This window comes from Neophocaena asiaeorientalis, unplaced genomic scaffold (genome assembly GCF_003031525.2).
Source record: "Neophocaena asiaeorientalis asiaeorientalis breed wild unplaced genomic scaffold, Neophocaena_asiaeorientalis_V1.1 scaffold484, whole genome shotgun sequence".
Classification (NCBI taxonomy): domain Eukaryota; kingdom Metazoa; phylum Chordata; class Mammalia; order Artiodactyla; family Phocoenidae; genus Neophocaena; species Neophocaena asiaeorientalis.
This window is the reverse complement of record NW_020171830.1, coordinates 1,406,041-1,426,965: the sequence shown is the minus strand read 5'-3', so window position 1 is coordinate 1,426,965 and position 20,925 is coordinate 1,406,041. Positions and strand designations below refer to the sequence as shown.

General features: G+C 49.0%; 2 protein-coding genes and 1 long non-coding RNA gene across 3 annotated transcripts in view; 2 read left to right on the top strand and 1 right to left on the bottom strand.

Annotated features, from left to right (window-relative positions):
• The window catches only part of SAMD8 (sterile alpha motif domain containing 8), an 84,565-nt gene extending 77,259 nt beyond the window's left edge, over window positions 1–7,306 (top strand). Inside the window, exons 11-13 of the mRNA XM_024740751.1 lie at window positions 701–851; window positions 3,541–3,598; window positions 7,172–7,306. Of these exons, the coding sequence (XP_024596519.1) occupies window positions 701–851; window positions 3,541–3,598; window positions 7,172–7,263 (301 nt within the window). The 3' untranslated portion in view covers window positions 7,264–7,306. The remainder of the gene's footprint in view (window positions 1–700; window positions 852–3,540; window positions 3,599–7,171) is intronic.
• A 2,767-nt stretch (window positions 7,307–10,073) lies between these two features.
• Window positions 10,074–12,185, bottom strand: COMTD1 (catechol-O-methyltransferase domain containing 1). The gene is made up of 7 exons (XM_024740568.1): window positions 11,962–12,185; window positions 11,676–11,803; window positions 11,336–11,441; window positions 11,128–11,246; window positions 10,965–11,019; window positions 10,578–10,711; window positions 10,074–10,326 (listed from the first exon to the last, which is right to left on the bottom strand). The coding sequence occupies exons 1-7, from the start codon at window positions 12,053–12,055 to the stop codon at window positions 10,174–10,176; spliced, it is 789 nt and encodes a 262-aa protein (XP_024596336.1). The 5' UTR covers window positions 12,056–12,185; the 3' UTR covers window positions 10,074–10,173.
• On the top strand, window positions 11,468–17,961 carry LOC112396739 (uncharacterized). The gene is made up of 4 exons (XR_003002631.1): window positions 11,468–11,641; window positions 13,933–14,026; window positions 15,689–15,747; window positions 17,921–17,961. It is a non-coding gene; the product is annotated as an uncharacterized LOC112396739 (long non-coding RNA).
• Window positions 17,962–20,925: the final 2,964 nt, after the last annotated feature.

Sequence of the window (20,925 nt, the reverse complement as noted above, 5' to 3'; positions counted from 1 at the left end):
TTTGTTAATTGTTAATGCTTTGGTGTTTCATCTTTTTATATGTGTGTATATAAAATACATACCAAAAAGGCTGTTTTTAACCTTCTCCCCCACCTTAATACATTTTGATCATTTTCCTATAGCATGATGTATTCTTAGTGATGGTTAGTGTCTGCATGATAATTTTTATAGATATACCATGATTGATTTGACCAATCCCTGTTTTTGGACATAAGTTGGGAAAAGTCCTTTGATGACATTAAAAAAATTTTTTTTATTTATTTAGTTTTGGCTGTGTTGGGTCTTCGTTGCTGTGCGTGGGCTTTCTCTAATTGCGGTGAGCGGGGGCTGCTCTTCGTTTCAGTGCGCGAGCTTCTCATCGCGGTGGCTTCTCCTTTTGCGGCACACAGGCTCTAGGTGTGTGGGCTCTAGAGTGCAGGCTCAGTAGTTGTGGCGTATGGGCTTGGTTGCTCCGCAGCATGTGGGATCTTCCTGGACCAGGGCTCGAACCCACGTCCCTTGCATTGGCAGATGGATTCTTAACCACTGCGCCACCAGGGAAGCCCCGAAAAGACCTTTTAAAACTAAAGTTTTCAGTGGAACACTAGAGACCCATGTAAGCAATGGCTTTTATTTAAATGTAATGCTACGGTATCAGCCTTGTGCCTTAGACATTATTACATTGTCTAGTCTCGGTTGACTAATTTAAAATATCTTATAGCAATGATGGGACAGAATTTGGAGGATCAATTTATCAGAAAGTATGTGAAGATCTTGACACTTCAGTAAACCTTGCTTGGACATCAGGAACCAACTGTACTCGCTTTGGCATTGCAGCTAAATATCAGTTGGATCCCACTGCTTCCATTTCTGTGAGTACTGCTGTGGGCTTAGAATGGGATTTTGGTTGTGGGACTTAATCTTTGGGTATATTGGATTGTGTTGAATATTTGAATTGTGGTTCACACAATTCCCAGTTTACACACAGATTGGGACTAGAACTCGGGAATGCTGCTTTTTTTTGTTGAGACAGAGATGTTTGCTATCCAGGCCACAGGAGTTTGTTTAAATTAACTTCAAAAGTTGTACAAGTAGTGTAGATAATAACTATGAGGGCCAAGCCTGTCCAAGCCCAGGGAAGCCAGTATTTTGGGCCCTGGGCAGTTCTCATTCTGGTTGGAAGGTAATAGTACTTTGTTACTTTGTGTTTGTCTTTAATGGTTTACAAAATATCTTCAGATTTGATCTGAGCAGCCAGTGGTACACATGCTGTTTTGCAAGTGAAGAAACCAAAGCTTGGAGAGAGGAATGACGTAGACCACAGTAGGGCCAGGACTGGACTTGCATGTCTTTTGATTTCCCTTCTGTCTAGGGTGACTAGGTAGCTCATCCTGCTTTGCCTGGGACTATCCCAACTTTAGCACTGAAAGTCCTGCATCCCAGGAACTCCCTCCCCTCTGTCGTGGGTTGGTTGGGTTGCATGGCCACCCTAGTCCTGTCCTTATACTCTTTCTGCTATTTCTTCCTTCAGTCATAGTGGATTGTGGTAGGAGGGAGTACAGTGTCTGAGGGTATAGAGCGCTGGCTCCAGTTTCAGGCAGATCAGCAGCTCTTCCTGTGTGTTAGTTGCTTACAGGTCAGGTACCGTATGTACTAGAATGAAAGAGTTAAACCTTCTGTGAGAGTTATTTCTGTTACATAAAGTCATCTTCATTCCTGAGGACGATATGTTTTGATAATTTAGGCAGTTAAGTTTTAGCCCCATTCTTGTTTTAGCTTAGCAGAGTTGTAATCAGAATGAGAAGCACCCGGAATGCTTTTCCTGTTGGCGAGGCAGTGATTCATGTATTTTTCCCTTCTCTATTTCTGACTACAGTGTAGCAGTAAAATCCTCAGGATTCACACAGCACACTGTGCTGTGGTAGCTACATTGCTGTTCTCTTCAAATATATGTCTATGGCACCATCACAGGTTTAATGCCAGCAGAAGATACAGCTCTCTCACAGCCTAAAATGGGAAGGCAGCTTGGGACCTGTGTGCCAGTGAGTGACTTCTGGGGATTAGTTTGGAAAACTATTGAATATTTAGCATGGTCCACCTAAGCAGTGCTGCTGTTACCCTAATCAAGCATCACCCCGGAAGCATTGCATAATGCTACATTAGTTTCATGGTTGACTCCTAAAATAGTAGGAGCTATTTTATTGTTTGGGGCTCTTAATTTGTTTGGCAAAAGATGGTTACTAGTGGGGCATTTCTTCCTTAGACAAATAACTCACATGGTCATTGGTGGCTCATGAAGACTTGGCTGTAGTGCCAAGTGAATACAAGTTTTGTTTCTGTGACTTTTGCCTGTATAGTTGGATCATTTCTCTCTCAATTGGGCTGTTTTGATATATTTACAAAAGAGTGTAGACATCGAATCATTTTCCAAGTTTTTTTTTTTTTTTTTTTTTTTTTTTTGCAGTACGTGGGCCTCTCACTGCTGTGGCCTCTCCCGTTACGGAGCACAGGCTCCGGACGCGCAGGCTCACGGGCCCAGCCGCTCCGCGGCATGTGGGATCTTCCTGGACCGGGGCACGAACCCGTTTCCCCCATATCGGCAGGCAGACTCTCAACCACTGCGCCACCAGGGAAGCCCCCAAGTCTGTTTTGATCCCAGAGGCTGTTTGTTACCTTTTTATTACCATAGCACTCAAAATGCTGAAGAGCAAAGTTACCTGACTAGGCAACCTAGGCCTTGGAGAGCAGGGTGAGATGCCCCCATTTACAGCCTTAGGCCTCTGGTATGGCTTAAGTGATGTCAGTAGTGGGAGAGAATGGAGCTCGAAGGTTCTCCTGACCATGTCTTCCTCTCCAGGATTCCTTCCAGCCCTTGAAAGTCTGTGACTAAAATCCTAAAATAGTAGAATTGTACAAGGAGGGAAGGGGTCTGGATTGGTAAATGATGCCCCTTTGGAATGCCTTCTTAAGCACCGTCTAGTTATATACAGCCAGGACTCAAGGGCATTAATGAGAGGTGTGAGAAAGTGAGGTGAAGGAGTTGTAGTCAGTCTCTTTCTTCTGAGGAAGTGCTTGTCATTTGGAGATTTAGAACATGCATGGTTTAGATTCTTTAGGAATACCCCTGAACGTTGTGTCGTCACAAATTTAAACTATACATACACATGCCATACTTTGAGGGTGGTGTGTGTGTCAATGTCATGTAGTTAGTGAGCCTGGTGAACTTCCATTACCCACATTCTGGTATGGTCTTATGTGCTAGATTAGACTCAACAAGGACAGTTTTTATGAGAGTGCTTAGGCTTTTGTGCTATATGGACAGTTTGGGGTCTGTGGACACATCCCAAAAGATTGCAAGAGTTTTGTGTCCTGCTGACAATTTGAATTTAGTGGATGAGGATTAAGTGGCACCTAGTTTTTGCTTACCTTAATACAATATTAAATTTTATTAACTCTTGTGGAAAAGCGAATGCGTCATAATTGTATGATAGGGAAACACCCAGGGGCTTTGTCTCTACATTCAAAAATTTGTCTTACATTTGTTTTTGCATTTTATCTTAGGCAAAAGTCAACAATTCTAGTTTAATTGGAGTGGGCTACACTCAGACTCTGAGGCCTGGTAAGTATTAAGGATTGTTCTGATAGTGGTTTCAAAATTAGTTTCATTTCTCAGCTTCTTTTTATTTATTTATTTTTTAAATGGAAACTTTTGAGTTTATGCTTCAAAAGGCAGTATTAAGAGAATGAAAAGACATACCATAGACTGAGAAAAATGTTTGCAAATCATACAAAGGACTTATACCCATAACATGTAAAGAGCTCTTAAAACTCATTAATAACTATGACAAACAACCCAATCAAAAAATGGCAAAAGACTGCAAAGACATTTATATGAAGACATACAAATAGCTAATTAGCACAGGAAAAGGTGCTCAGTGTCATTAATCATTAAGTAACTGTAAATTAAAACCACAATGAAATACCACTTCTACCCACTAGAATGGATATAATAAATCATTAGAAAATAACAAGTGTAGATGAAGATAGGGAGAAGTTAGAGCCCTCATACAGTGCTGGCATGCACATAAAATATTACAGCCACTTTAGAAAACAGACTGTTAGATTTTTTTTTAGATAGATCTTTCTTGGAGTATAATTTCTTCATAATACCATGTTAGTTTCTGTTGCACAACAAAGCGAATCAGCCATATGCATACATATCTCCCTATATCCCCTCCCTCTTGAGCCTCCCTCCCATCCTTCCTATCCCACTCCTCTAGGTCATCACAGAGCACTGAGCCGATCTCCCTGTGCTATGCTGCTGCTTCCCACCAGCCAACTATTTTACATTTGGTAGTGTATATACGTTGAAACTTCTCTCACTTCGTCCCAGCTTCGCCCTTCCACCCCATGTCATCAAGTCCATTCTCTTATGTCTACCTCTTTATTCCTGCCCTGCAACCAGGTTCATCAGTACCATTTTTTCTTTTTTTTTAAGATTCCATATGTATGCTTTAGCATATGGTATTTGTTTTTCTCTTTCTGACCTACTTCACTCTGTATGACAGACTCTAGGTCCATCCACCTCACTGCAAATAACTCAATTTCGTTTCTTTTTATGACTGAGTAATATTCCATTGTATATATGTGCCACATCTTCTTCATCCATTCATCTGTCGATGGACATCTAGGTTGGTTCTATGTCCTGGCTATTGTAAATGGTGCTTGCAGTGAACATTGGGGTGCATGTGTCTGGTTTTCTCAGGGTATATGCCCAGTAGTGGGATTGCTGGGTCATATGGTAGTTCTGTTTTTAGTTTTTTAAGGAACCTCCATACTGTCCTCCATAGTGGTTGTATCAATTTACATTCCCACCAACAGTGCAAGAGGGTTCCCTTTTCACCACACCCTTTCCAGCATTGATTGTTTCTAGCTTTTGATAATGGCCATTCTGACCAGCGTGAGGTGATACCTCATTGCAGTTTTGATTTGCATTTCTCTAATAATTAGTGGTGTTGAGCATCTTTTCATGTGCCTCTTGGCCATCTGTATGTCTTCCTTGGTGAAATGTCTATTTAGGTCTTCTGCTCATTTTTTTTATTTGCCGTACGCGGGCCTCTCACTGTTGTGGCCTCTCCAGTTACGGAGCACAGGCTCCGGACGCGCAGGCTCAGCGGCCATGGCTCACGGGCCCAGCTGCTCCATGGCATGTGGGATCTTCCCGGACTGGGGCACGAACCCGTGTCCCCTGCATTGGCAGGCGGACTCTCAACCACTGCGCCACCAGGGAAGCCCTCTTCTGCTCATTTTTTAACTGGATTGTTTGTTTTTTTGATATTAAGCTCCATGAGCTGTTTGTATATTTTGAGGTTAATCCTTTGTTGTTTCAATTGCAGATATTTTCTCCCATTCTGAGGGTTGTCTTTTTGTCCTGTTTATGGTTTCCTTTGCTGCACAAAAAGTTTAATTAAGTCCCATTTGTTTATTTTTTTTTTTATTTCTGTTACTCTAGGAGGTGGGTCAAAAAATATCTTGCTGTGGTTTATGTCAAAGAGTGTTTTTCCTCTAAAAGTTTTATAGTGTCTGGTCTTACATTCAAGTCTTTAATCCATTTGGAGTTTATTTTTGTGTATGGTGTTAGGTAGTGTTCTAACTTCATTCTTTTACATGTAGCTGTCCAGTTTTCCCAGCACCACTTATTGAAGAGGCTGTCTTTTCTCCACTGTATGTTCTTGTCTCCTTTGTCATAAATTAGGTGTCAGTATGTGCGTGGGTTTATCTTTGGGCATTCTATCCTGTACCATTGATCTATATTTCTATTTTTGTGCCAGTACCATACTGTCTTGATTACTGTAGCTTTGTGGTATAGTTTGAAGTCAGGGCGCCTGATTCCTCCAACTCGTTTTTCTTTCTCAAGATTCAGCTTCTTCTTTTTCAAACCTTTCAAGCATACAGAAGAATTGACAAAGTACAGTGAACACATGTTTACCTTTTGCCACAGTTTTTTATTCCTTTCCTTTTTTTTTTATGGTGGGCTGTTAGGAAGTTGCAGCTATCATGATATTTCCCTCAATGCTTCAGCGTGCATCTCCTCAGAATAAGAACATTGTCCTGCATAACCACAATACTGTTATCACACCTGAGAAAGTTAACAGTGATTCCATATTATTACTTAATATCCATTCTCTGTTTACTTTCCTCACTTGTACCTGAAATGTCTTGTAGTAATTTTTATTTCTCCAATCATAGTTCACTCATTGCTTTGGTTGTTTGGTCTCTATAGTCTCATTTACTTTACATAGTATATTTGAGCCTTGCTGTGTTTTCTGGAGCAGTACTTCTCAAATACCAGTGTGTGCATGAATCACCTTGGGAATCTTATTAAAATACATAGGTCTGGGGCGAGGGGTTCTGACTTTCTGACAAGCTCTTAGGTGATGCCAGTGTTGCTGGTTCTTGAACCACCAGTTGAAGAGCAAGGTTCTAAAGCACTTGGAACTTTTTCCCCAGACTTTTTGACTGTTTTGAAACCTAAAGAAAAGAATGGTACCACGAACACTCATACCTTCCCCATGTTGACCAATTACTAACATTTATTTTGTTTTTATTATCTCTCCATGTCTCTATACACAATCCTTCTTTTCTTTTTTCCCCACATATCCTTATGAATTATTTAAATATGTTTTCCAAACACATAGACACGTCAGCCCTAGCATACATATCATGAGAGTAAGACATTTTTAACTGCATCATTATAAAGACATCATAACTATACATCATAACTATAATACTGTTTTCACAGCTAAGGGAATTAACAGTTTGAAATAATACCTAATATATAGTATATATTTGGATTTTTGCACTTGTCCCAAAAGTGTCTCTTAATTGTAGCTTTTCCTTTCCAGGATCCAATTATGGTTGTCATTTAGTCTGGATAGTGTATTGAACATGATTGTATTTTCCAGAGCTGTTTGAGCTTTATTATGAAGTTCTTATGCTCTGGAACTTGATGCCTTCCTTACTGTGGATGTGCAAATGAATTGTCTGGTGTCTCAGATACTCCCAAGCGCCCTCTGGTGGCTGGCACTAGTAGGTCATCTGACAAGCTGAGGAAAAGTGACAGGTTGTGGCGTGACTGCAGACTCCCATGAGGTGTTTCAGGCACTTGATAGTTGTCTGCTTTTGTTTACAGGTGTGAAGCTTACACTGTCTGCTCTGGTAGATGGGAAGAGCATTAATGCTGGAGGCCACAAACTTGGGCTTGCCCTGGAGCTGGAGGCTTAATCCAACTGAAAGAAACCTCTGGGAATGGACATCAGATTACTTGTTAGCTGGTTTCTAGTTGAATTGGTTATCTATCTAGTTACCAATGCTGCAGTCGTGCAGTCACCTATACATTATTTAAATGTATTTAACTGTTAAATGCGCTACCCACCAATAATGAAATAGACCTTTATGAAAACTGTGCAATTGTGTGCATGTTTGTTTTTATGTTTCTTTTAACATTGAATATTGCCATTGAATGAGATGGATCAGTGGATGTTTTAAGATGAGGTTAAAATTTTTTGTTAATTTCAACCATCATTAGAATTACTTTTGGTATCCCAAAACATTACACATTATGAATAAAACAAGTATACATAATTAATGACTCAAGTATTTGCAGAGTTAAAAACTTGGCAGCTAGGGTCAAATATTCCTTGTTTCTAGCTAGTACTTTATTTTTCCAGTGAGCATTTATTTTGCTCTTTTCATGAATCTGTGCCACAGAGTCCTCTGACCCGAGAGTAACTCCATGAGATTTTTAGACTACAATAAAGTAAGAAGATATATGCCTTCATATCTTCAGTTTGTAAATTTGAAAAATTACATTGGATCATCGTGAGCTCCAGGAAGAGTTAGCAAGTGATGAAAAAAGAGAAATGAAGGGATGGTGCTGAAGGTTGTATACACCCACCACACCCCTTTGGGTTATTGCTTTGGAAATGATCCAGGCCCTAGTTAGGTAGGATGGGATGAGGTGTAAGGAAAGGGAGTAAGGCGTAGACAGTGTCAATACCCAGAGGGTCTGTAGAATGGAAGTGTATGGGCCTTAGTGAGAGGTCGTTACTCGTTTCTTTTCAGGCAGGGACTGAGAAGCTTGGGCCTAAGTTTGTGACCGGAGTGCCTTCAGGCTATGTGGCCATTGGCCTTAATCTGGACTTGAGCTGAATGATAGAAATTAATAGATGATTTGGTTGGAAAAGTAGGAAAGAGGAATTTTGATGGGAGAAGTGTTAGAAAGATACCATCAAAGGTTAGAGAAGGGTTTTGTTGAACAAATTCATAATACTAGATCTGTAGTATAGTTTGAAGTCAGAGAGAACAGATAAGAAAATGTAGTACTTACTCATTACCCAAAAAGTGATACATGCTGAAAATTTCCAGGTCAAGAAGAATCTGATGAGAGATTAGCAACCCAAACAAGCTTTTTCCATACAGGTGGGATGGGGGGCACAAAGGCCCCTTCTGATCTGTTTGTCCTAAGGGACTGGCTGGAATGGCCCATGGAATAAGACATATAACTTAATGGCAGTAAGTTGGAATTTGAACCAGTTTGTTTGAATCAGGCAGGACCTATTGCTAGGTAAGAAGAAAAACAGGAAAGGGTGTCTGCAAGCTAGGTATGAAAGCGGCTCTTGTGTTTTCAGGATACTTAAGAGTAAAATGGACCTATTCACCCATGTGCTTCTTATATACTTTTATAAGTAGGAGAGAGAAGGATAGTTTACAGCCAGGTTCCTGAGGGTTGTCTGAAATGCAAGTATATATCCCAAATACTGTAGGGTTATGAAAGTTGCCAGCTGTGGGCTCATGGGGCTCCTGTGGCCTTGATATGTTAGAAATTAATAGATGATTAATTTATTAATCAGCAGCCTCCAGGTTCAGTTCCACCACCCAGGCCTAACAGATGGTGGCAAAACCTAATTCTAGGCTGATGCCATTTCTGTCTGAGGCCTGAGGCAGTGTTGGTGGAAAGGACACTTCATATCTGAGCCTGATCTTCATTTGTGGTGTGGAGATAAGATCTTCCTATGGATTGTGGAGGTTTAAACCACAGAGTAAAGCACCTGGCTCCCTCTCCACCTGGGCTCATAGGCTCATAGATGTTTGTGTTGGAAAGCTTAACTTTCTCTTCATCTTCCTCTGGGGAACTTGTTAAAAATAGCTTCCTACCTATTGGCCTGTCTGCTTCACACCTCTGGCCGGTGATCCCACTCAGTGTCTCATGTTCTTCAAAGACTTCATGGGGAGGAGAGGATACATACTTCAGTCAACCTTGAGGTCCTCAGGTCTAAGTCAAGTGGCCTGGTCTCAGGTGATGTGGACCAGGGCCTCCACTGCAGAGGAGAGGCCAAGCTGACAGTTCTGTGACAACTGGGCAAACGGCCAGCAGAATTGGCGTAACCTACAACACTTACATGGAGCAAGGCCCTTTTCCTGCCATCAGATCCCAGATTGGTCTCCACTGGTTCCAGCTGCACTGAACAGGAACTTCATTCATTTGCCCCTCTTAGGAAGAGGTGTCAGAGGGAGACCACAGGGGCTCTACCAGGTTTCCAGCCCTCAGATCCTGTGGAGGCAAACCTCCACAAGGAGCTAGGATTTCTGACCAACTGCATGTGGGCAGGTCAATTAAAACTTTTTTTTTTTTTTTTGCGGTACGCAGGCCTCTCACTGTTGTGGCCTCTCACGTTGCAGAGCACAGGCTCCGGATGCGCAGGCTCAGCAGCCATGGCTCACGGGCCCAGCCGCTCCGTGGCATGTGGGGCCTTCCCGGACTGGGGCACGAACCCGGGTCCCCTGCGTTGGCAGGTGGACTCTCAACCACTGCGCCACCAGGGAAGCCCCCATTAAAACTTTTGATAATCCTGCTTCCAGTCAGCTGGAAGCTTCTGTGGTCAGGCTACAGCCCTGGTGCCAGAGTGTCCTCAGGAGTGTGCCAGGGAGGGGATGAACATCTGTGGCATCAAGGCTCCCTTTTGTTGATGGGAGCCAGTGCGGGGCCTTCACTCCCTACCCCACTTCAGTACATACGGAGGCTCAGAAGATCGTCGTGTCCCGGGCCTCACTTTATTGTCAGATTTAAAACTCGGTGTCAATGGCTGGGGGTCCCAGGGCCCCTCCCTTGAGGCCCCTTGGTAGGGGCCAGCCCTAGATCTTGAAGGCTAAGGTGAGGCCGTCGCCCAGGGGCAGGAGGCTGATGTGGACCCTGGCGTCCCGCAGAATGCGCTCATTCAGGTTTCGCACACACTGGGCCGCCTTGTCCTGTGGTTTAGGCTGCAACACCTCTCCACGCCACAGGACCTGCGGAGGGGCGGGGCATAATGGGGGCGGGGCCTGGGGGCTGCCTGAGCAGGAGGCGGGGTGAGAGCTGGAGACCCAGGACCTGAGCAGGGGAAAGTGGAAAACCTGGGGACTCAGTTCGAATACCTGGGGGCAGGAGCTTACGTGATTGTACTAGGCGGGGCTCTGGGGCAGGGGGGCGAGGAGGAGCCCAAGGAAAAGACGGACCCAGCTCAAGAGGGTCTTTCTTCTCTCCCGGGGCTGTCCCTTACACTGAGCACAGCGAGGACGCCTCCGGGTCGCAGCAGCTGCAGGCACCGCTCGTAGTAGGCGGTGCAGTTCTCCTTGTCCGCATCCACCACGGCCAAGTCGAAGGTGCCGGCCTCGCCCGCTGCCAGGAGCTCATCTTGCGGGGGAGGGAGGGGCAGATGCAGCTGAGTCCGCAGGCCCCAGCGGCCGGAAGACCCCGCCCAGGCCGGCCCAGGCGCTGTGACCATTCAGGTACTTGAGGGCCCCACTCTGCATGTGGCTGCGTACCGGGTGGCGGGGGGGTGGGGGCTGTCATTGCCTAAGCCCGCCCGTTGGACCGGGTCACTACCTCGCGCCGGGTGGTCCCATTTGGGAAATGGCGCCAAGGCCCTTTCCGCTCCGTTGCTCACCCAGGGTCTCCAGAGCGGGTTTCAACCGAAGTTCGATCTTGTGCTCCACCTCGGCCTGCGTAAGAGAGGAGCGGGGTCAGAATCAGCATGTCCTTTCTCCCGGAGCTGGGAGTGGCCGGGCTCCAGGGGCCCAACGAGGGCCTCAGGTGTGTGGGGCACTCACCTGCCTCCACAGGGGACGTCCCAGCTCCGGGGGCCCTGCGTCCACCTCGCAGGTCACCACGCGCCCGGCCGGGGGCAGCGCTAGGGCCAACGCTAGGGCCGAGTAGCCTGTGAAAGTGCCTGAGGACGTGGACACGGACAGGCTCAGGCCAGAGTGGGGCGACGGCCCGGTGACTCCGGCCCCCAGTGACCCCAGCCGCGTGCCCTACCAAGGTCCAGTGCCTTCTTAGCCTTGATGAGGCGAGCCAGGTTGGCCAAGAGCTGGGCCTGCTCACAGGTCATCATGGAATCCCCCTGCGGCTGCTCCAAGGTCAGCTGCTTGCGGGGAGGAGAGGGTCGCACTAGCCCTGCCAGTCACCCAGCTGAGCCCCAGGTTTAGAGCCCCCAGAGGCGTGGCTGTGGGCGTGGCCCAGGGGCGGACCTTCATGGAACGCCCAACCATGCCCGGCCTGCGCGGACGGGGGCCACCGACCAGCCCAAGGTCACGCAGCCACGTGGGTCCCTCCCGGCCCGAGGTGGGCGCCCGTTCCCGCTTCCGGCCCTGCTGACCAGCCGCAGGCTCCGCAGCGCCGGGTGCTCCCGCATGGAGCGGCTCAGCAGATACTGCCACAGGGGGCTGTCCTCAGGGGGCAGCAGGCGCTTCTCTCGCCGGGATCGCCATGGAGGGAACCATCTCCCTGCCGGGGAGGGGTGGTGCTGGGTCAGGGCCTGGGGCTCCAGGGCTCCAGGGGTGAGCCTCAGCCGCAGCCAGCCTCGCGGGTTCACGGGCTCTGCTCCTGCGTCCGCCCGCCCGCGGGGCCTCTGCCGAGGGTGCCGAAGGCCCGGCCCTACTCACCCAGGAAGAGGCCGCTGGCGAAGGCAGCGGCCAGCGCGGCCGAGCCTAGGGCCAGCGCGGCGGGCACAGAGAGCCGGGGCACGGGCTGGGTCATGGTTCGGGCAGGAGGCAGCGGCGTCCAGGTCACTTGCGCTAGGGCTACTGGGACTGCCCTGGGACCCGCGGGCCCTCGCGGCTCCAACTTGCCCGGGCAGTGCCCTCGGAGCCGCGGCCTCGACCACCATCTGGCGGCCTCATGGCCTTACTGCAAGCCCCGCCCAAGCGGGTCAGTCGTCATCTAGTGGCCGCTTTCGGAACTGTGCCGGCGGCTATGCTGCTTCCTCATTGCTACCATTTTTGCTGAGAACCCCCAGGGGCATATGTGGGTGGGCGAGTAGAACGTCGGTATAACAGGATACTAACAGGTACAAATGATAGAAATTAAAGGAACCCTGGGAGGGACCGAGAGGATCGGGGGGGCCTCTTGGGGGAGGTCACCAAGGATGTCAAGTTGAAGGAATGTATGTTCGGTGGAGTTGGGGTTTGGGAGCCCTGGGTCAGATCTGGTTAATGGGGTGCTGAGACAACACCCTTAGTTAGAATCATGCTCTTGGGTACCAGCTAGGCTTGGGTGTGAGATCTTGGGCCCATCAGTCTGAGCCTCAGTTTCCTTTGTGTAAAACTGGGACCACTGTCTTACTATTAATGGCACCAGATCCCATAGCCTGGCACACAGTAGCTGCTCAAGAAGTGGCAGCTGCTGTTATCATAAGTTGAAGATATCTTGGGGAGGAAAGATCAGAGGGCAGGTGAAGTCCCCTTGCAGGGCTGTTCCGCAGGGATGCTATCCAGTGCACAGTGATGGGAACACTGACTGTGTGCCGAATGGGGCGAGGCGAAAGAAGCTGTCCTGGCTTGTGTTAGTGAAGCTGGGCTCAGAGACCACAGGGCACAGGGAACTTGTGTGTCCCGGCTTCACAATTTTCTCTTCTGTAAAATAGGGTTCTTAACAGTCCTGACCTCTTGGGAGATGAAATGAGAAAATGCAGGTGAAGGATTCACACAGGGCCTGGGACTTAGTGGGCTATAGCTGTTACATTTAAAAGAAGTCAGATCCGCGGCTGTCCCCTGACACCAGCCTTCAGCAACCACACTGGGCAGACTGGAGCCCCACCGGGGGCTTTCTAGGCGAGGCTCAGCCCCAGCAAGGCTCAGGGGGACAGGCTTGTTGGGGGAGGTTGGTGAGGGAGTGGTTTGGCTGAGGCTGAAGACAGGGCGAACTAAAGAAGCCCGGAGCTCAGAGCCCGGGACTGACCGGCGCTGCGGGAGCTCTGGGCCCGCGGGAGGCCACGCAGGAGCGTGGACACACGATGAGCTCTTCTGACCCGGGGGAAACCAGAAGTGCTTTCATGGTTCCTCTGCTGAGACCCTTCCACCAGGCCAGGCGGCACTGGGGCGCTGGGCTCAGCCGGGGCTGCAAAGTGGCGCTCTCTTTCCTGTCTGGGGGTCTGGGTTTGGGCAGGCCCCCAGCTCACACCAGAACCTCCCTCCCCCCACCTGGCTTCAGGCCGGAGCCCATGGAGGTGGGAGGCGGGCGGGGAGGGGAGGCGTGTCACCATATATCCCTCTCAGATTAAAAAACTAATTTGAAAAGATTAATGTATTCCATTCTTGTTACGCTGGCTCTGATACCTCTGGGCCTGCGGCTGCTCTGCCTCCTGATTATTGAATTTTTATGGCCTGGTAATTAATTGCAGATTCCCTGTTTTGTTCTATTTCTTTTTCTCTGACATTTTAATTTCAACAAAAAGCAGTGGTCTCCATGCAGGTTCTCTCTGGAGATCCTAATGGTCTATAAAACAGAATGACTTATAGACGTGGCACCCACTTCAGTTGGCGAGCGATTGTTTGAAACCTTGCTGATCATGCAAAATTTAATTTTTCCACCTCCCTCCCCCATTCGCTACTCATTTCTTGTCTCTTCCATTACAGCGCCGGTGTCTCAGTTCACGATGAAGGGAGCAAAGTGTCGCCTCCGAATCTGTTACAGGGCCTTTTCCTAGAAGACCAGGGGGCTGAAGACAAAGTAGGTTTGGGTTCTTTTCCTTGGAGGTGGCCCGAGTGGCGGCGGTGGAAGCTGGGCCTCCCCAGAGGGCCACGTGGATGTGGGCAGCTGTCTCCAGGGGTGGGGGAGGATCATTTCTGCCTCTCTCAATTGCCCTTTTGGCCAAGTGCAGCTGCCCCATTAGGCACCAAGGCACCTGCTGGTCATGAGGGCAGAGAGGATGGGTGCCCATACATGCTGTTGGGTCGACACCAGGAAGTCAGGGGGTTTGACCCCTGCCAAATTCTTAGCCAGACTGGGTCACTGGAAACAGCTGTTCACAAAAAAGGATCTGGTAGAGGCCCCTGAGTTACTAACCTAATACCCCCAACCCCTACTTCTCCCAGCCCTGCTAACATCACACAGGCTGGGCACCTTCCCCCAGGAACCCCCCAGGACTGGGCAGGGTAGGGGCAGAAGAGTAAGGTTATGGAGTCAAGTTGGACCTAAAGGATTAGAATTCAGATATCTTCAGGGGTCAGGCAGGCAGGTGAGGGGAGGGCGGTAGGGAGCAGTGGGGACTGTGGTGTTCCAGAACTGATGCCCCATCAGGTGTGGCGGCCCCTCAGCTCCCATTCATGTGGCCATGTGGGAAGAAGAGCATATTGTGGCTGGAGCTTCTGATTTTTCAAAAGAGGTTGGAAATCTGGCTTTTAATGTGAAATCTCACAATTTAAAACACTTGGGTTAGACTTTTTTTTTTTTCTTTTTTTTACGCTCCATGTCAGCCAAACTGAATACATCTTTGATCTTTGTGTCTGACCTGGCCCATAGGACAACTGTTTCTTCTGATTTGGAGCATGGGTCAGAGAAGTTAGGACATAGGAGTGGAGTCTGTCGGGGCCAGAGAGGCCTCACTGGCTGGCTGATCACCCCCAGTCCCCAGGCCCTGCCCCAGGAATCCTCCTCCTACCTTTGGGCCCTTCAGTCCCCTTCCTGTACTTGTGGGCTCTTCCCCGGCAGCCGTGGTTCTCCCAGAGGTGCCTGTGAGCCTCTGTCCCGGGCTTGCCTTCTTTAGGCCTCCTGTCTCCACAGGCAAACTTGCAGCCTGGAGTCTGACCACATCTGGGTGAGGTCTGCCGAGCTTTTCACCTAAGACTTCGGGGGGCAATGCTGTGACTCTAGTGGCTCCGGGGGCCGTGGTGGGCCGAGTGGGCTGATGCAGACAGACCGTGAATCAGGAGCTTCTGGGGCCCCTCAGATGAGCGGGGGAGGACGGGGGCCATGGCCTCCTCCCGCCTCCTCTGTGCTGAGATGCTGTGGAGCTGGCACTGGCAGTGCCCTGGCCTCTCATGCCTCAGTTTCCTCATCTGGACAGGCTGACTGGGAAGTGACAGCATGGGCTCCGGAGTCTGAGGGACTTGGGTTCAAACATTGGTCCACCACTCACTTTGTGGCTGTGTGAGCTCCGAGGTTCTCAGCTAGAAAAATGGGGATGATCCTTCTGTCTTCGCGTTCTGTGCTGTGTAATGAACCACCACATGTTGAGCGGCTTAAAACAAGGCCATTTTTTATCTCGTGGTTCTGTAGGTCAGGAGTCAGGCCAGGCCTGGCTGATCCTCCACTCAGGGTCTCACCAGGTAGAAGGCACCTCGAATACTTCTGGTGTTTCAGATCACTCTGCCTTCCTTTTCTGCTTTTCAGGGCTCACGTGATTCCAGGGGACCCACCCGGCTAATCCAGGATAATCTCTCCATTTCAAGGTGAGCTGGTTAGTGACCTTAGTTCCATCTGCAAAGTTCCCCTTGCCATCTGAGTTGATGACCGAGAGAGTAACGTTGGTGGTAGGGATCATGAGAGAGTGGTCAAATTCTGCCACAAACTGCAGCCTCTCAGTGTGGTTGTCAGGATGAAGATAACCCTGCTAAGTTCCCGTCCCCCCTCTTTGAGAACCACGCTGTGAGGTTTTGGGTTTGTTTTTATTTTTGGCCGCGCCACGCGGCATGCGGGATCTTAGTTCCCCGACCAGGGATTGAGCCTGGGCCCCCTGCATTGGGAGCAAGGAGTCTTAACCACTGGACCACCAGGGAAGTCACATTAGGTATTTAAATACAGAGGATTCCCTGCTACTGCATAGACAGAATGGGCGGTGGGCATGTTCCTCACAGCCACCCTCTCAAGAAGCTAGCATTGCCCCCGTTTTCCAGATGTGCAAACTGAGGTTCCCAGATGTCAGGTGACATATAAGTGGCAGAGCCAGGTGTGAACCTGTCCCTGTCTCAGCTTCACATAAGAGTTTGTCATCTCACCACTGGCCCAAGTCCAGAGCTCCTATATCCCCTGGAAGTTCATCGAGTTCTCTTGAGAGGCTTCCACCATGTGCCAGAGATTTACCTGTGATCCGATTTCTCTGGTTCAACTCAGGTCCTGGCATTTGGGTGTTTCTGGGATTCCCCAGTGGATGACTTAGGTGTGTGTTTCATGGTGTCACTTGCTCCTTTTTTCTTCTTCTTCTTTTTTTTTTTTTTAATAAATTTATTTATTTGTTTTTATTTTTGGCTGTGCTGGGTCTTCGTTGCTGCACATGGGCTTTCTCTGATTGCAGTGAGTGGGGGCTACTCTTCGTTGCGGTGCATGGGCTTCTCATCGCGGTGGCTTCTCTTGTTGAGGAGCACGGGCTCTAGGTGCGCGGGCTTCAGTAGTTGTGGCGCACATGCTCAGTAGTTGTGGCGCACGGGCTTAGTTGTTCTGCGGCATGTGGGATCTTCCTGGACCAGGGCTCGAACCCATGTTCCCTGAATTGGCTGGCAGAGGCTTTCAAATTCTTAACCACAGCGCCACCAGGGGAAGCCCTGCTCGTTTCTTCTTGATGGGATGGGCAGGGTGCCACTGTCAAAGCCACTCCTGGGCGTCATCGCTTTTGCCGGACACCTCAGCTGACACTCAGGAGCCGTCAAACAGTCAAGACTTCATGGGCGTCCTTTTGAGAAATAGCAAAGAAAGTCCCCCTGCATCTCTTCTCTCTCCTCCTTGAGACACTGGCCTACATTGTGAATCCTTCCTTCCCCAAAAGAAGACAAACACACACGTCCCAGCGTCCCCTGCAGGTACCAGACCTGATGCGGCATGTGAGTCCATGGTTGGAAGGAGAGTGATGCTGTGTCGCATCCAAGCTCTGGCCCTCCCAGAGTCAGCTGTTTGCCACAGAGTAGACTTTGCTATTTGCAACAAAGTGGATTCTGTTATTTGCAGCAAAGTGAAGTCTGCTGTTTGCCACAAAGCAGCTTCTAGATTTGCAGTCAGGAGTGCTGCCTCTGTGGGACCGATTCTCCCACCTCCAGCACACAATGTTACCATCCACTGCAGAGCCAACCCCCTCCTTCTGCTTTGCCAACAGGAGCCCAATATTGGTCAGGCGACAATGTGCCCAGCTCCGGGGGATGGACAGCCCTCTCAGGCTGTCACAACCCCCCTCCCCACCCCAGTCCCTTTTTCAAGATATCCAGGGATATCTTGCCAGGGAAAAAGAGGTGCTTCTCAGGACTTTTTATTCCCTGATAATAAGAAATCCCCTCTTCTTGCGTAGCCTTTTCTTACCCTGAATAGGGTTGTGTAAAGATGAAATGCTTGGAACTTTAGCAGCCATCTTGTGGCCCTGAGGCAACAAGGTTAAGAATTAAAAAAAAAAAACAGTGAGGATGATGATGGTCCTTGAAGACATTATCTAGACATTAAACCACTCCCAGCAACTGTTTACCTCTAGCCTCCTTGTTATGTGAGAAAATGGAGCCCTTTGTGTTTAAGCAATGATTAGCTATTTATTCTCTATTTGAAGTTCATAGCATTCCTAACTGATACAGGCACTCTAGCAGTGTGGTCTGTGCCCAGGGGTGATTGAGAGTTGGTGCTGAGATAACCCCTTTTGCTTTTTTTCAGGTTGAGTGACAGATTCCACACTGAACTTAAAATCACGCTGTCCAAAGGTAAGGCCTTGTTTTCCTCAGGGGTCAGTTTTCTCCCAGGAGATGCCCTATCCCTCCCCCGCCTGACAAGCGGAAATGCCAGTACCGTGCACCCCACCCTTGCCCTGCTGCAGACTTGTGGTGTCTCATCAAGCCTCCCCAGTCCCTGGTGAGGCAGGCATGATCACCCACCCTTTACAGACAGGGGACATCTGGGGTCTCATAGGCAGGATGTGGGGATTGTCTCCAGTTCTGTATGGCACAAAGCCTGGGGTCTCCCCACTCCAAGGAGAGTCTCTCTATTTGCATCAGAGCCAGGGGTGCAGGGGCTTCTGGGACAGTGGATGACCAGACAGGGTGGGAGCTTCTGTGCAGCAAGCTGGGTCCAGGTTGGGGAAGCCCACGACCTCCCAGCATAGCGGTCAGGTTTCTGCCGCAACATTGCTGTGTGGCAGCCCCAAGTCTCAGCAACTTCCAAAATAACCACCTACTTTTCTCACTGCTGGGTCAGTGGATCAGCTGGGCTATTTCTGCTTGGGGTTGTGGGTCCAGATCATTCTGAGACCAGCAGCTACCTGGGGGTGCTCTTTCCCAGGGGACAGCATGGGGGCAAGAGGCCAACCACACAGGTGCTTTGAAAGCCTCTGCCTTAGTCAGGTCTGCTCATGTTCCAGCGGCCCCAACAAATCACTCGGCCAAGCTCTGCATAGGGGGCAAGTGTGTGTACTCTGCCCTCTCTATGGGGTGGCCCTGTGAGCTCACGTGGCAAAGGGTGTGGCTGTGTAGCCCTATTATGGGTCAGGGAGAGAAGAGTCAAGATCAGCAGTTCAATCTACACACAGATCCCAAGGGCCCCTGGGTGTCCCCAAAGCCGTGGGTGCAGAGATCCCCACAGGGCAGGGCCTCAGCAGGGGCAGGAGGGCCAGGGCCCCTGCCTTGTGCCTGAGCTGAAGATTCCCCAGTCTGTTTCTCAGAGGAGGAACTTGGAGCTCTGGGAGTCAGAGTGTCACCTGAGGTCGCAGGGCAACCTCCTGCCTCTGTCCACCTCACTGCCATCCTGAACCCAGCAGGGAGGGAGCAAGGGGTCAGGCTCACCTTCCCTGGGTTCAGCCCAGGGCGCCTACCTCCCCGGGGAGGACAAACCCCTTTCTTTTATCCCCACACTCAGCATATGCCCGTTTTCCCCTGAGACACCAGGACATGGAGCCTGGAACTCAAGGATTCCGATTGCATTGCATGGGAGACTTCTCAGTGCTTGTTTACTTCTGGTGGCCCCTGAGCTGGCCTGGGGACATATTTTGTTTGCCTCGATCAGTATTTTGTTTATTTGAATGGAGCCAACACTAAACAATCAGAAAATTTCACAAAGAATTCAGATTTGATTTCCATTTCTTTTGAAAGAGCAGCAGATTTGACAACACTGGGCCCATTTTTTTTTTTTTTTTTTGCGGTACACGGGCCTCTCACTGTTGTGGCCTTTCCCGTTGCAGAGCACAGGCTCCGGACGCGCAGGCCCAGCGGCCATGGCTCACGGGCCTAGCCGCTCCGCGGCGTGTGGGATCTTCCCGGACCAGGGCACGAACCCGTGTCCCCTGCATTGGCGGCGGACTCTCAACCACTGCGCCACCAGGGAAGCCTCCACTGGGCCCATTTTGCTGCAGGGCAGGTTGGCTGGTGCTGTGTGGTTCCTCCCCCATCCCCCACGGGTCATGTGCCCTTGCCCCAGTCCCCACCGCTCCCTGCTGCCTCAAACCCAAAGAGGTTCCCTCATATTCCACATTGGTCTTTGAGCTGCTGGTGCATGAGCTGTAACCTCTGGTTTAATCCACTCCCCAGAGGCCCAGAGAGGAGAGACACCTGCCCAGGGTACACAGCCCATCTCAGGCTTTTGTTTCTCTTTCTCGCTTCCTGAGTAAGAACTTCACCTGGATTCCAAAGAGCAATCCCTCTTGTGGGCTCCAAACAAGGATCCCAGACTTTGCCGCCCACCCCAAGCAAAACTGTTCATGTCATGGTTGAAACTCAGAACACCTCTGGCGTTGCTACCCTGAGAGCACAGCCACTTTGAGGGGAAAATCTAGACTGAGATGAGCTTTGGGAGATGTTACAGGGACCCAGGTCTCTGAGTTACATAGGGAATCCCCCTAGATCTACAAAAATGAAATACTAACAGCTGATATTTATATGGCAATTACTGTGTGTCAGTCACTTGAATTACTGTGTCAGTATAGCAATTACTGTGTGTCAGTTAAACTTCATATTAACTCACTTAATCTTCACATAAACCTTGTAAGGGGAAAGGTACCATTTTAATCCCCATTTTACAGGTGAAGAAGCTGCAGCACAGAGAGGTTAAGCAACATTCCTAAATTTGCACAGCTTATAAGTGGTAAAGTTGGGATTTGAACCCAGGTTCTCTGGTTTCAGGGCTTATAGTTCTTAACCACTGACATATCCTAGAGGAAATACCTGCTGAGGTGGCCACTTTTCCTGTAATAACTCATTTCACCCTTGGACTTGCCCAACAAGTTAAGGTTGAGTTTGGCTGTGAGAGACAGAAAAGTCCAAAAAAGAAGTTGGTTTCTATCTTATACAGATGTAACTTGGAGGTTGTACGGAGCCTCCAGGGTCAACTGAGACTCAGGCTTCTCCTCTGCTGTGTTGCCATCCTCATCATGTGGTGTCTTCTCATTAAACAGGATGACTGCTTGAGTTCCAGCCATCACACCTTCAACCCAGTTTTTAGGAAGAAGAAAGGGACAAAATAGAACTAACCTCGTTCCTTTAAGGACACTTCTTGAAAGTTTCGTAAGATATTCTACTTGCATCACTTTGAGCAGCACTTAGTCACGTGACCACACTTTGGCCTGGAAATAGTCTTTATTCTAGAGGGTTATATGTTCAATGAAAAAATCAGTTCTATCTTTAAAAGGGAGAATGGATACTGGGAACATTCAGCATCATCACTGTGTTTTTTAC

Excerpts from the sequence above, each read along its gene's own strand:
- COMTD1 (XM_024740568.1), bottom strand. The coding sequence starts at position 12,055 with ATGACCCAGCCCGTGCCCCGGCTCTCTGTGCCCGCCGCGCTGGCCCTA. Across the intron at positions 11,804-11,961 it reads CGCCAGCGGCCTCTTCCTGG|GGAGATGGTTCCCTCCATGG; the intron begins GTGAGTAGGGCC and ends CCTCCCCGGCAG. Across the intron at positions 10,327-10,577 it reads GCGTCCTCGCTGTGCTCAGT|GTCCTGTGGCGTGGAGAGGT; the intron begins GTAAGGGACAGC and ends GCCCCTCCGCAG.